We start from the raw sequence: 15,934 nt of genomic DNA on the forward strand, positions 1-15,934 counted from the left end.
CAGGCTTTGTGAGACTCCAACTCCTAGTGATTGGATATGCTAGCTGGAGCTATCTTATACCCCAACACTGGGAGATTGACGTTTGCCTATGCCCATCTTAACCTGTACAGGAAGGCTAGAACTAGATCTTTTTAGTACTTTTGGAATTTTCTCCTAAAAACTCAGTTCATAAAATTCAACTATAGACTTCATCCATCATTTCTAGGACAGATTTGGATCAAAGTCCTTGAATGAATAATTAATGATAAAGTTAAAAGTGAACCAAGGTGTAGTTAAAGAATAGAAGCATTTTAACTTGAATTGTTTAAAATGATGGATGAGCTTTGTATATCTTAGAAAGAACTTAGATTATTCTTAGTTATAACTGGCTAATATGTCAGCCTACATTCATCAATGTATGTTTATTTCTGAAAACCAAATTCCCACTTACATGTGCTGCTGCAGCAGCAAAACAATACTGTATAGCTTTTGATGAATGTGGAAATGTTTTGTTAAGGCGGGATACAAACCGCCATATAGTACGTATTCTATACGTACTAGGGTTAGGAAGGGGCGGTGCTTCCGCATCCCCCTAACCCTAGTACGTATAGAATACGTACAACATGGCGGCGCCCCTTCCACACGGGGGCCGTCATGTTTACGTACTGGACGCATAGCGTCCAGACGTGTTGCGGCGCCTATGACATCGTTAATGCGCCAGCGGCGCCTCACGACGTCATAAAGGCGCCGCAAAAAGAAGCTCCGAAATGGAGCTTCTTTTTTGCTCCGCGCGGGAGCCGCGCGGTTTGGCTGCTACAGCTGCTGCGCGGAGCAAATGGCGCCGGCGGGAGACCACCGCAAAGCGGCGGTCTGTATCCCGCCTAAATTTTTTAAAAAACACATTCCTCTACATAATTTATAATCTTTATGTCTTCAAAAATCTTTGCGTTTGTTACTACAATGCACTATTATTGGATTACTCTAGAATGCTATGCAGTTTTAATGAAAATGTTATGCCATGCAGAATTGTATTGTGAAAAATTAGAAGTGTATGTGCCATAAACTTTTTCAGATTAGATTTACAACACTGGGACTTTTTTTGTGAGATTGGCTAGGCTTGGTAAAGTGTACATCATCTAAGAGAAACTATTTAGGTTTATTTCCATCTACTGAGGAAACAGTAATAATTTAAACAGTTGAATTTGATGAAGTGGTAATAATTCTAAAGAAATGCATAGAATTCTTGTTAATCACTTGTAAATAAAAGGCACTTGAACACCTTTTCTGCTTCATTGCAGATTTTATTACAAATTACATATACTTGAAACAGTAGAAAAGAAAGCACAAATCTATTTACAGTCACTACACATTTACACATATTATATACAGATAATGAATTTAGTCAAATATAAGAGCAGAAAGTAGAAATCTAGCAAATATATCAGTATGAAACTATACATGGCTTATTCTTATCTTTTAGTATAATTTCACTGTAATAATAAATATACAGTTCTATATTTACAAATTCTATTTTAGAAAAACCTTCTCTGAAATCAATTTTAACATTTCCAAGTTAAAATATCTCGATCAAAGCTTTTCAACTTGCTTATAAAAATAATATGTATAGTAGCCTGCTTTGTTTTGAAATTTTCAGAATAAAACAATCTTTTTTGTGACAGACTTGTTCATTCACTTCTCAGATATGTATACAACAGTAAATGTAGTCATGAGAGGAACAATTTCATTGACATTAAGCAGCACTCCCATAGCTCAACCACAGTAAAAATAAAGCTAAATAAACATAGCAATAAGTGTTGTGCACTGAACAGACCATCTTTTGCTTAAAGTGGTTTTAAGAACAATTCTCCACCTACATGCTGCACTGCTTCAAAATTCATGGAGAAAAAAGAATATGATAACCATGCAGCCAACTGATTGTGCATAGTTTCCACATTTGTTCACTTTCTTTCCTAAGGATGCACATGAAAATAATGTAGCTCTCCTCATTCCACATGGTTCTTCAAAACATGCCTACTAATATTAATAGACTTCCCAGTGTGAATCTCTGCTTAAAGATGTGAACAAGCTGTGCCAGGATGAGAAGCCATTCTAAGTAACGTGTTCAGTTATTTGTATTCACTTAAGTACAACTTTACTCGTGCCTGTTCAGAAGTCCTATGAAGTTTAGCGGCTTTTACTTGGCAAGATAGTTTTTCTCAATATTTTCCATCAGCCTAGCTGAGGTTTCACAATGACAACAAAAAGACCCAGGAATGGAAAGTGTTTCATTACTTTATTTGGAACTCTGGAAGATCATCTTATTTTTTCTCAGTCTATTGCAAAGTGCTAGAGCCAATGTTGTAAACTCCAGAGGGTTTTAGACTTGAATCAAATGTGTGTACAAACTCATGCATGTGTGTGTGCATGTGTGTGGTTTAAAGAAGACATATTTTTCTCTTTCTGCATAAGAAATGCCCAGACATTCACTTATTGCCTTAATCTGGAACTGATAATTTTATAAACACCAAAGATACCTTTGAGACGAAGCTAACGACAAGGAACAAATGTTACTGATGAAAGATTGCAACTTTCACTCATTTGATAGGATGCTGGCACTAGTGAATTGTTGGGGGCAATATCATATGATATTCTGGGGCTTGTAAAAGTTACAAGAGCTTGTGTTGAATCGCATGACTGTTTTTCTGCATCCTCTGAATTAACAGAGACCAAACTGGCATGGTTTGATTTCCATGCAAATGCCTGCTTTTGAAGACTCCCCAGGTCTTCCTTGAAATGAGGGTTAAAAAGTATGTATAGAAGTGGGTTTAGACATGCAGGTAGGGGGACAATCAAAAGAAGTATTGGCTTGATTATTTCTGGGCTAATGAAAGAAAGATTTAATAAAGAAGAAAAGGATAAAATGGCCACAGGACAATACAGAATACAGTTAGTGAAAAGTAATAAGGCTATATGCTTAACCATGGAACAGTCCAAAATATTGTCCAATTCTCCCTTTTCCAAACTGCAGTAGAGTTTTGTGTAGGCTATTGTCATTACAAGAAAGCAGAGAGAGTTCAATAAAACTAGAGCTACCATGTACCCCACATCTGTTGGCTTCCCAAAAGGTAAAGGTATGCATAAGGGAGAAACTCCATATGCAGTTCCCCCCAGTAATGGAATCACAGCAATAATTAAAGCCAATGCAAAACAAAAGACAATGGCTATTCTTATGCTAGCAAGAGTGGATTTTGTCTCAAACTTTGTGGCATGTTTCACAGAGAATCCACGCTCAAGAGCTGCTATGGTGAGCAGAAAAATTGAAGCCTCTGAAGCGAAGATAGAAAGAACACCAGTGAGGTGGCAACCAAGCCCACCTTCCCACCAAGCACCATACTTAGCAAAGACTCCAAAGGTTAGTGCATCCACACTGGCAAGTACACTGCTGGACACACCCATGAGAGTGTTCACAATGGCTATTAGTCCAATTAACAGCTTTATGGAAGAAATGAACAGTGGAAATCTGAAGACTGTTGCAATCACCAATGCATTGCAAATAAAGGCCAGCACTACAATGGTCCAAACTCCAATTCTGATTAGCCAACTGCCAAAAAGGAAGTCACAAGGCTTGAAGGGTCCTGCAATGACAAGACAAGTAAAAATGAGTAATAATAATAATAATAATAATGTTTATTTATATACCGCTTTTCCAAAGTAGATCAAAGCGGTGTACAACAGGAAGTACAATACAAAGTAAAACAAACAAACAAACAAACATAACAGGCCTCTCTCCCCTCAAGATGGTGGCTGAAGGGAGGGCTTTTCTTCTTCATGCAGGCAGTTGGAGCTCGCCTGCCTCTCTCCCCTCAAGATGGTGGCTGAAGGGAGGGCTAATAAAAAGCTATGTTCAGTATTAATTGTCCTAGGTGTTATTTGTTGGTATATGATTCTGAAAAATGTAATTTCTCCAGACTTTAGAACTGTCAGTGCATTCTTCCTTGTTTGCTACATTTGCAGCCTTCCTTATTTTGGGAATGGCTGTTGGAAGCAATTGACTCTGGCCTGAAAAATATGTGATCCAGTCCTGATCTCTGCTGCCACCACAGTCCTAGGACCATCAGAAGGCATGGATTCTATCCACTCCTTCTTGACCCAGTTCTTTCCAGATGCTTGGCGCAGCTTCCCGCCACATTTGGGTGTGTGTGTCATCTGAACACTACGAACATGGCTGGAATCCAGGTAATTTGGCCTATGTATTATCTCTAATTTTCATACACCTTTTTAATGATAACCAGCTCTATTCTGATTTCAGGTAATTTGTTACAGGAAGTGTCAGGACTGACTGACCAGCTTCAAGTGCATGGGATTAGACATGGGGAGACAGATGAAAGTGAACTATGATTTTTTTCACTTCACAGCTTGATGTGAGTCATAGGAACATAAGTCATAGGAACTTTGAAACTGTCTCAGATCAGGTCAGACTACTAGTCAATTTGTGTTGTCTGAAGTGATTGGCACTGGCTCTTCAGCGTTTCTAAACTCTCCTTTCTAAGTAGGTTTCTACACGGACCTGGGAGAGTTCTTTCAATATTTCCTCACCCTACCATGCAATGTCAAAGACTGAATTTGAACTGTCTTGCATGAGAAAGCCACCACCCCATGCTGTCATTGAACTATTGCAACACACTCCATGTAGCATCAGCTTCTTAATGCTCTTGTCTTTGCACAGGATTCTAGAAAGCATAACATTTCACAAGACAGGATCTTACAAGCAACCCAGCAATAAAAATAGAAGTGCTGATTGGGTCTTTACCTGGTGAAGGACTGCATTGTACTGAATGATGAGCTTTCAGATCTTCATCAGAGTCAAGAATAAAATCTTCAAAGTCATGGTCATCTGCTTAAAGGAATACCACAATATTTCAGTCAATAAGTTCTTTTGCATAACTATGGAAAATAGGTCGTGAACATTTGATATTCTCACCCCACTCTTCGTTACTGTAAAAGTTCCAAATTCTAGCTATATTGACTTCTGATATATTGTTTTGATAGATAACAGAAATTTAAATAGAAAAGACACTCATATGCAAGTACAGAAGAGGAGGTGTCAGCCAAAAATATTTAGCAAATCTTTAATGTCATTTGTGTCTTAGTTGTCGAAAACTCTGTGTTGATCAAACCTGCTGTGTTTCTACCATCAACTCAGCATAGCCTACTGCAAGTGGTACTAGCATTCATTTTGTTATTAAAAATGCTTTATACATCCTTTATTATATTTTGATCAGTGGGAATAGGCTGCAACTGAAAATGAAAATGTGATCATAATAAGCCATGCAACCTGTTCTTCTCCTCATTTTCATACTTTCTTATCTGGGAGAGCCAGCGTAGTGTAGTGGTTTGACTAAAGCACACACGTTTGATTTCCTGCTCAGCCATGGAGAGCCACTGGATGACCTTGGGCAAGTCACTCTCAGTTCCAGAAAACCCCTTAGGGTTGCCATATGTTGGAAAAAAAACTTGAAGGCACACACCAACAGTGTTCTGCAGTGACACTCTATATGACATATGCCACCTGGTCCATTCTTTCCAAAAGATATCCTATTGTGTAATTGAGCCTTCAGTCACTATAGACACCCATTACTCCAAAACAATCAGACATCCCCTCCCCATATACATTTTCCTTTCTTTATTCTGTGGTCATATTTTAGACTACAAGTTCATTGGAACAATGATCTCTCCCCTGGTACATTTTGAAGTGTCATATATAGTAAGGACACAATAAAATAAAAAATAAGCAAACAAGAAGTTGGTAGCAAAGTCAGTTAACTTTTAATACATATGTCAGAAATCACAACTTGTTGGATACATGAAGCCACCCCCCTAGTCCAAAACTTTTATTTTGTTTGCTCCCAAATGCCTTCCAGGGGGCATGTGAAAATGCCACCATATTCCCCTCAGGCCATTTTTCGGCCCAGGTGAGGCCTTTTTTTCTAACAAAAAGTGAGCAGGGTTTGGCTTCTAGTTACTTCCTGTTGTAAAAGAGGCTTCTCTTGGGCTTAAAATGGTCCAGGGGACACAAAAACATGATGTAGTTGCCCTATGTCTTCTAGAAAGGAATTGGAGGTATTTGGGAACCATTTTCTAATTGTGGGGGAAGGGCCCTCTGAGTATTCCTGGGGGGAATTCAGTTCCCTAACCACCAACAGTTGCCCACCCCTATTTTAAGATGATAGAAATTGTCTAAGACCTAGTTTAAAGGATATGTATAGGGAGACCTTTTCTCTAACTATAACAGTTCAGACAGCAACAAAGAATGCAATTAAAATACAAACCCCATTACTATTAAGGTGTTTTTCAAGTAGTGATAATGAACCTATAAGATTATCCCATGGCTTACTAAACTGATTTACCTCTATCTCTCTTAAAGCTTGATTTGGGTGGCATCCTGATGTTATCAGAAGGTTTTGCCACTGAATTTGTCACCTGAATACAGCCTGGGTGCATCCCTGCTTTCAGGAGCACTCTGGCAGCCATGTTCTTAAGTTGGAAAACTCCCGGATCCAAAAAGAGCTGCGAGGAGCGCTCCTGGAAGTAGGGATGGGCCTGGGCTGTATTTGGGTGGCAAATTTGGCAGCAAAAACCTTCTGATAACACTGGGATACTGCCTGAATTAAGCTTTAAGATGGATAGAGTTAAATCAATTTAGTAAGCCATGGGATAAGCTCTTTACACAGAGGCCAGCGCATTAGCCGTTCTTCGTCCATTGCCCTCTTCAAATGAAGATTGACTTTGGGGTTCGACAGACAGCCCGACTGGGGAGGCTCTGGAAGTGCTGGGTCGGGGACATGGCAACCAGACACCATGCCCTCACCAGCTCAAAAAAGGAGCTACGAAATGTGGCTCCTATTCCCAGCACTACAGGGGTGCCATAATGGCCATGGCATGTCCTTATGACGCCCCTTGTGTGCAGTGCCATTTGGATGCTGCGCATGAGCAACATCATCACGGCGTGCCCCATCTGGTCGGGTGTGTGCCAAGATGGCACCCGAGTGCTGCGAGAAGAGCTTGGAGCATGTAAACCCTAGTTCAGGCCCAGGCCGGCACAAAGTGCTGGTCTGTCTTGGGCCTGTGTTAAGAAGGAGAAAGACTCTTCTATCTGTGGAAGTTCTGCACACAATCAGGAGTATGAGGTTACAGATTGGATGGAGAGTTTCAGAATAATGGAACAGGTATCTAATTGAGAGTTTAACTGCATTCTTTTACTAAAATAGGAAAATTAGGAAAGTACCCACATATATGATCACTGACTGACATATTTCTATCAGTAACAAATATTCTTTCTTGATTTATTAGGTTTAAATTTACCATGTGCATGGAATATAACAGCATCTTTCCTTTGAAATTCATCTGCAGTGCTATTCTCATCTTTATTCCACTGATTCTGGATTCTGTAGTAACTGTCACAAGCTCCAAATGCACAGCACTGGTAAGCATAAGGCATTTCTATCACCCTTCAATATAACAGACAACATAGGGTTATACACATTAACAAGTATTAGTATACTTCATCTGCATCCTGCACAACACCAACAAAATGGTGGTTAGTATTAAAATGCAGCATCAGAAATTCAGAGGCCACAAGGACCATTTAGTTCAACCCCCTACTGTACAGAAATACATAACTAAAGTGCCCTGAGAAGTGCTCATCTGTTTGAGATCTGTTAAAAGATCTAAAAAGGAGAGCCCTTCTCCTCCAAAGGCAATGTATTCCACTGCCAAACAGTTCTTCGGTATAGGAATTCTTCCTAATGTTTACACAAAATCTCTTTTCTTGTAATGAAAATCTATCAGTTCATGCTCTTGTTTTTTCAGTAGGAGAAAACAAGATTATTCTATCTGCTACATGACATACCTTCAGGTATTTAAAGGTGGATATCATCTTGGTTTATTAGGCTCTAGACAGCTCAGGATTAGGTTATCTGATGCCTTCTGTGTAGACTTCTCTTTACATCTTACACCATCTAGTACAGTTTTGTTTGTGATGGAGCCTTCTCTGTTGTGGCAACCACTATATGGGATGATTTCCCCAATGAAATGCGGAGGGCTCCTAAGGCAGGCTGTTTCAGTGACCAACTAAAATTTTGTTTGTTCAGGCACTTTCCTGATTAACTAACCTAGCCAGTTAATACTAGTGATTTCAATGGCACACTTTATTATTTCATTGGTGTTTTATTGTTTATCATCTGTGCTAGTTGTATATTCTGGTTTTCCATTTGCACAATCATAATTTGCATTGTTTAAAAATTAATTACAAGACATAAAAATACCAATGAATGAATGAGTTACATTGGCCCTCCTTATCCACGGATTTTTTTATGCACAGATTCAAGCATCCATGACTTGAAAATATTCAAAAAAGTATGAACTCCAAATAGAAAACCTTGATTTTGCCATTTTATATAAGGGACACCATTTTACTATGGCATTGTATTTAATGAGACTTGAGCACCCATGGATTTTGTTATCCACGGGGGGTCCTGGAACCAAACTCCAGTGGATAACAAGGGTCCACTGTATAGTCAAAACAGCAAACCTCTCCAGTTGTGGCTGGTGGCTCTGATGTCAATTAATCCACTTCAGGTGACTATAATTTCACTTTAACTGCCATGGTTCCATCCTGTGGAATCCTTTCATTGGCACTAGAGCATATGAGAATTCTAAATGCCTTTTTTAAATGGCAAATCCCAGGACTCCACAGGATGGAAATAATGGTGCTATAAACCTGCAGTTGTGAATGTACCTCATTTTTTGCCCAAACTTTAAAGAGACTCTCCAAGGTGGCAAAACTCTTTGGTAGAAAGGATTTAGCACCATGGACAGCTCATTTACCATTGCAGTAATTCTCCAACCCACTGATGTGGGAACCACTTGATACAACTAATTATCTACACATAAGACAGCAATATCAGAAGGTATGATGGTCCGCCAACATTTGGAGAAATATGAAAATTTGGAGAAAGGAGGACTAAAGGAGGGTGGCTAGACAGCCATTGCAAAAACAACAACAACAGCCTAATGTGATCATACAAAACTGAGAAACATAATTGTAAAGGCTGGAATCCCCTATAGAAATACCTCATGCTACAACACTTGTTGTATAGTTCCCATTGTAAATGGCACACTTATTCCTTGATGATGGAGCTGCAGGCAGCATTTGAGAGCCTGTTTTGCTAAATGTCTATTTGTTAAAAACTGTTTGTATTGCATCTATCTTACCACTGATAATGGCAACTTTAGCCAATACAGTAAGCACCTACCTATGAACTTGTACTAGCTCGACACCCACAGGTTTTTTTCATTATACTAGTAAAGTGGAACAAATTGTGATGCTGTATCTCTTTGGCAGTCTTTGAGTATTGTTCTTATGTGCCCATTGAAACTCTCAAAAGAGGAGGCCTTTAATAACTCCACCATCAGATGTTTCAGTTATAACATTTTTGCATTTAATGAATATGACATTTTAAACTACTTTAAACATCCATTTCAAACTACTTATTTTTATAGTGGTAGTTTATGAAGGAACAATCAAGCAGTGGGAACATGCCAGCATAAAAATGTGTGTGTGGGGAGGGGGAGAGAGAGAGAGAACTTTTAAGAGAGAGGCCAGGCATATTTTTTGAAAATGTACTGCTGAGAAGCAGATGTGCTTCAGAGTGTGTGGCTACTAGGGTGTTCAAAATCAATCATATTTTCTTGAGATAAAAAAGGGAAATAATAAGGCTATAATTTTTACCATATAAGTCTATGTTTTAGTGCTGCGGTTCAAAGAGTTTGTATAGGAAGTAACAAACATTAGACAGTGACACCCCTTCCATTGCACATGAACACAAGTGTGCCTTATTAGTTTTAATGAGGTACTCACTTGAGTTCTGGAAAGTTTTCAGATGATATCAAACTTTGTAGTGCATGATTTCCTGTTAATTTTAGATGAGTTAAACCATATAGGCCAGTTACAGGAAAAGAGGACAAAAGGTTGGATGACAGATCCCTGCAAAATAACAAAGAAAATTAGTGTATAATTCTAGAAGGATGGATTTTTTTCCACCTGAGTATATCTGCTGTTGTCACAGATTATTAAACAAACAGAAGCCCTACTTAGTGGACAAAAGGTGCACTCATTGTGAATAACTCTTTGGTATGCTAAGGATCTTTGACTGAAGTTATATTTGTCTAGATATCAGTCTCAATGATTTAAATAAGAATAAACTCCAAGTAACTATGCTTTCAGTTGCAACTTATACATATTGTCCTGATGTGGATTCTAATAACCAGAGATCACTAGTGCTGTGCTGAAAAGACTCAGAAATCCACCTACTGCTGGAACATGTTCTGTACTAGTTCTCATGCTTTGCTAGTACTGTACAAGAGATTGCCTGAACTGTGACACAAGTAGAAAATGCTTGTACTCAATTTCACAACTATCACACACAGTGGTTTGATTTGAAGAATGAGCTTTTTCAGAGAGCAGAAAGGCTCACCCTCTCCAACTCCTTGTTTAATTTCAAAATCACCTATAATCTGAAGAGTTCATATCCCACCCCATTCTAAAACTTGTCTTAAAAACAAAAACAAAAATATATTTAAAAGAACACCTATAGTTACATAAATCTAAAACAAAAAGATATCTGACAGCACTTGTACAGCAAAAAATGTGCAGTGACTACAAAGTTTGAAAGTTAGGAGGCACAATTTTTTTCTGTTTAGCTGCAACAAATAGTTGAAGGCTTTTTAAAATATATATATATGTAATTGGGAAGTAACAGAATCACATTTCAAAAAGAATGCATTGAGTAGAAATGAAGTTGAAATGGTTGAGAAAAACACAGAAACTGTTTTCGGTCTATAGCCATAATCCACAAATTTTCTCATCTTCATTGAGAAAGCGTACCTCATAATATCCTTTTTAGATGACATTTACATTGTAACATTGTTTACATTCTTGGAATTTTATGCCATGAAGCCATTTTTGGTGCAAATAAAATTTTAGTAAGATAAGAGCAAAATGCAAAACATTATTAAAATGCACAAAAACTCTCATAAACTGAGTCAGCAAGGAGTCAACTTCTCATATTTTAAAAATTCTCATCTCAAAGAATAAAGTAAGTTAAGATTAGTCACATCTTTTAAGGAATGGTTTCTCTCTGATTTTATTCATTGTTTACAGTTTTTACGTTCTGGCTACTATTCCCAGTTCATTTTATGTATTTTGATATGTCCTGAATTTTCATTTATTTTAATTATTTTACAAGTTTGTTTTGTTTTTAGATTAAACCATATCTCATATCTCAAAAATTACAATTCTTTTGTAGGAGGAAGTGGCATATGTATGTGTGTATGCGTGTGTATGCGTGTGTGTGCAGCTTGACATTAAAGTATCAAATCATGCAAACCAAGACAATTTTACAAAGTTTTGAATACAAACTCACAAATTATGCATGGATAATTTAAAACTACATGTAGTAAATGACTTCAAAAGCCTAAAGTAATTCAATACTCTTTTTATGTGGCCAGCTGTTTTCCAAAGGGAACAAGAAAGTCTCAGAAGAGAGAGAAAAGATTTTTAATGATCTATTTGAAACAATCCCCTTATCAGTAGGAATAAACACATAAAACATGGAAAATAGATTAATCATGTATACCTGTAAACAGAGAATTGGAAAGCAGTGATAAATTCTGCAGAAATGGTTGAGGAAAAACATAGAAATTGTTTTCGGTCTATAGCCATAATTAGTATTCGGGATGAAGCAACAGAAACCACTGCATAAATAAAAATTAAACTATCCTTTATCTTTGCACTCTAGCTTGTATTCAAGAAATGAACAGACTTCCCAGTATTTCCAAAGTTGTAAACTTTCGGTATGTGATGTCATGATAATCCAGAGCCAAAAGAATGGCAGAAAACTCCTATCTAAACAGTTATGCTTCCAATCTGTTTGTGGCCTAGTCCGACTGAAGATCTATAAAGCAAACCTGAATGCATGTAATTTCAACTGTTCCTTTACATACTCCCTGTAATGTTTATGCTTGCAGTCTATTAATTAGTACAGAGTGAATTAATGTCCCCTCCTCACTTCCATGTTTCTAGCACTGAGATTGTTCTGTGAAACACCTTCCACATATTGGTAAAATAATAAATCACGAAAATAATCTACAGCACACTAACAAAAGTAATGACAGTCTTTCCTATCATTCCCTCCTTGTCTCCAGATTATTAGCATGTTTATGTGGGAAAACATATAACAGGTGTTGTATTAAACCTTCTATTTTCTATGGAAGCATACACGTTGCATCAAACCATGAAAAATGTAGAAAACATGGAAAATGTAGACAATTGGAGTTTTATTTCTCTACAGTCGAAGCATTTATGCATCCAGTGCCCATAGTTACTAGAAAATATTTAATACCACTGATAAACATGAATCTTCACTACCACCCCAGTAAATTTGGGAAAAGGTGAGGAAACAGGAAAATTCAAGTCAGATGCTATAGTGAGTGGGTGGTGAAATGAATCTTAATTAGGATGGACTCAGGCTCCAGCGTGATCTGGGAAGAATGCTAATTGAATTACATGAAGGCAGACACTAGGTCCAAACTTTCTTTTTTTAGGATTCTACCCTACCAGTAATTAAATTCATCTGTAATACAGAACTGTAAAACTACTGTATTGGCCAAAGGGTAAGAACGCCTGCATTTTGTATTTCATTGTTCTTTCAACTGTCCCAATCTATATTACTTTACAATCAATCAGTTTTTTTTGTTTTGTTTTGCCAAGGAATATTTAGATGATCCCAACAGGGCTCCGCTGAACATTAAAGAAAGAAAAATAAGCAGACACTTACAGTTTAACTAGGGACAGTAAAGAGGAGAATGCATTGGCATGAATGATCAATATTTTGTTCCAAGCTAAATCCCTACAGAAAGGATGAAAATGATATGTTCTTAGTAATACATGAAGAATTACTTTGAATCTTCAAATTAAAAGAATAGACCATGAAATGACTTCCAGTAAGTTGATCTTAGGCCCACCACAGTTAAATGAAAGATGTTTGCAGTTCAAAAGACACTAGAGACAAACTAGATTGCTATAGTATTGTTTTAGCCAGTAAATTTAGAGACACACATCCCTTCTGAGTCACCATCTTATCTATCAGATCAGCAAACAATAGAAATGTCTTTGGGCCAGATCTGATGTAATACTCCTGCAAATGAGTGTAAAGGAGTGATGACTTTGAGTTACCCTTTCAACTTCCTTTCTTCTTTTTTCACATATCCATTATTATTGCTCAGTTACCTAGAAGTCTGAACCAAAAAACTAAGTCTTTTAGAGCTGCCCACTATGCTGGTTTGATCAAACATAATCCTATTTTGTAGGCAGTGCTTCAGTCACAGATGCCCAATTCTGATGTCACAGAAAATTGTCATTTAGAAACTCTCCTCACAAGCACAGGAGAGTAGGTAAAAGAAAACGAGGAGATGCACTTGAGCTCATAGACACATGCATGTGCAGGGCGGATGTAAGAAAAATGTTGCAAAAGGAAACAATCATAGAATAGTAAAGTAAGAGCAACAGACATATAAGAGAGGACTGGATAACAGACTACAGACATAGACTACAGACATAGAATACAGAGTTCAGACACTCCAACAAACTGTGACTTGCTACTTACAGTTTGTTGGAGTGTATGAACTCTGTACTCTATGTCTGTATCTTATATGTCTGTTGCTCTTGCTTTACTCCTTTTTTATTGTTTCCTTTTGCAACATTTTTCCTACATCCACCATGCACCTGCATGCGTTATTTGGCACATGGCTTGATCATTATTACAATACAACACAGAAATGGCTTTATCTGTTTCCCAAACAACTAACTGTTCCCAATAGTTAACATTTAACTGTTCAAGTATTATTCTTGTCACACTCTGCCAGAATTTACTTTTATACATCTAAAAAGTCTGTTTCTCTGTGTTCAATATTGTCATCTGCATAAAAGGAACTCTGCATTTTCATTTCAAGTATACCATTAAGAGGGATTTATGTGACTAACTTTTCATCTCTTCAGAGAAGTCTACAAATGGAAGCTACTTCAAGGGAGGTTTTTTTTTTTCATGACTTTGTGAATTTATTGCTGGAAATGCTCAATGTCAGCATATTTGTTTTGCTTTGGCAAATTTAACCCAGTAAGCTGAATGATCAAAGGCAAAAAAATGGAAACCAAAATATGTAGGAGCAGGAAGAAGAAAGGAATGTGAGCTTCCATGGTTCTCAGTACCAAAGTAAATAGCTCTTTTATAGCTGTACTCACAGTGAACGCAGGGAAACCAGCTGCTGAAAGGTATCCATTTGTATTTCATATATTTCATTGTGATGTAAATCACTGTAATGAACAAAAGTTGGCTTTATTTAATGTTGGAAAATTTCAAATACCACCCATGATCCAATAATTACTTCAGATTCACTTGGGCATATCTAGAGCTCTATATCTTATCACAAAATGCTTTGGAAAAGTCCTCTCAGATTCATGAATGATTTGCTTCATGGCCCATGAGTGTGCAGAACTGGTTGTACATTTCTTTGGATCTTGGTCACAGTTTAGATCGTTTTTGGAGCTACATGTTGCACTACAAAATAACTTTACAGTCTGCTCACACAAAAGGAATTCTTCAAGGATCCACACCCTATTAATTTTGTCCTTACATCTTGAAGGAGGAGAACAAGGCTCAAGAAGCCAGAGAGAAGAATAAAGACTGAATAAAGTGGGGGAAAGTATCAGGAACCTCCTATATTCCAGATCAGTGGTTTCCAATCTTTGGTCCTCCAGATGATTTGGATTTCAGCTCCCATAATTCCTGATGGTTGGTCATGTTGGCTGGGGCTTCTAGGAGCTGAAGTCCAAAACAAATGGAGGGCCCAAGATTGAGAACCACTGTTCTAGATGGAAGTCTGGCGTTTTCTTACTATACTGAAAGGCCAATGAACAGAAACAGCAGCATCAATTGCTTCTACCATCAGAAGTCCTTTATAGTTACATTGTACTCTCCTCCTTCAAGAGGCATCTATCTCCCTAAATTAAAAAAAAAATTGTGTGATGTGTTGAGAGAAAATAGCTCATCCCTAACCCAAAATAGGCATTTCAAGCATAGGGAACAAAATTTCAAACATTTGTTCTCTGCATTGCACTGCAGAAAATGTGGACGTATATTCTCTAATATTCATAGATCAAACTTTTTTTTTTTTAAAGAAACCTTACATTTTCTGAAGCTTTTCACATGCAGTAAAATGGGGCAAGTCTTCCAGGCGATTATATGAGAGGTCTCTGAAATATAAAACACAAGCCCTCTATTAATTGTTTAAAATTATATACTAGATACTGGTTTAAGAAAATATTCTAAGAGGATCTCATCTTTTTTGCTGTAATCACAGTGAAATTTAATTAGCTTCCCAGACTACACTTAAAATTAAATAATCTTGCTTCTGACCTTTAGAACTGCCATATCTTTAGCTGAGGAGAGTAGTTTGAGGAACTAGAACTAACTTTGAAAATCAATCACTAGGAAGAAAAAAGCCCTTCAAATGATTTGAGCCAAAACTCAACAAATTACAGAATAACTGAAACATCTGGACTCATTTATAGTATAATATAACTAATCAAAAACAAGCCACGGTAATTTGCAGAAATTGTAAAAACAAAGAAGGGAAATAGATTTGCATCCTGTACTCCTTTCTGCAGGGAAAACTCCTATCAGCTTTAATACAAATTTTGCCTCTGTAAAAAAAGAAATGAGACTGGACACTTGTAATTTCTTTCTGTTTTATAATCTTAGATGGTAAGGCCTTGTGCTTGTGCTAATTTTTTTTTAAAAATTAGCTCAAATTTATGCAGAGCTTGGCAAGTTATTTT

At 37.3% G+C, this 15,934-nt stretch overlaps 1 protein-coding gene across 4 annotated transcripts in view; it reads right to left on the reverse strand.

The window, feature by feature from the left end:
* Positions 1–1,447: 1,447 nt before the first annotated feature.
* The window catches only part of LGR5 (leucine rich repeat containing G protein-coupled receptor 5), a 90,298-nt gene continuing 75,811 nt past the window's right edge, over positions 1,448–15,934 (reverse strand). Inside the window, exons 12-18 of one of the 4 annotated variants that reach the window (XM_089524106.1) lie at positions 15,284–15,349; positions 14,339–14,410; positions 12,876–12,947; positions 9,899–10,024; positions 7,342–7,487; positions 4,790–4,873; positions 1,448–3,614 (exon numbers count right to left, since the gene is read on the reverse strand). In XM_089524106.1, coding sequence (XP_089380232.1) covers positions 2,527–3,614; positions 4,790–4,873; positions 7,342–7,487; positions 9,899–10,024; positions 12,876–12,947; positions 14,339–14,410; positions 15,284–15,349 — 1,654 coding nt within the window. In that variant the 3' untranslated portion in view covers positions 1,448–2,526. Of the gene's footprint in view, positions 3,615–4,789; positions 4,877–7,341; positions 7,488–9,898; positions 10,025–12,875; positions 12,948–14,338; positions 14,411–15,283; positions 15,350–15,934 lie in introns of all 4 variants that reach the window. The other 3 variants (XM_089524105.1, XM_089524108.1, XM_089524107.1) reach the window with 3 other exon arrangements.

The sequence above is a fragment of the Sceloporus occidentalis genome, unplaced genomic scaffold (genome assembly GCF_023333645.1).
Source record: "Sceloporus occidentalis isolate IW3139 unplaced genomic scaffold, rSceOcc1.0.p SCAF_5, whole genome shotgun sequence".
In the NCBI taxonomy this organism is placed as follows: domain Eukaryota; kingdom Metazoa; phylum Chordata; class Lepidosauria; order Squamata; family Phrynosomatidae; genus Sceloporus; species Sceloporus occidentalis.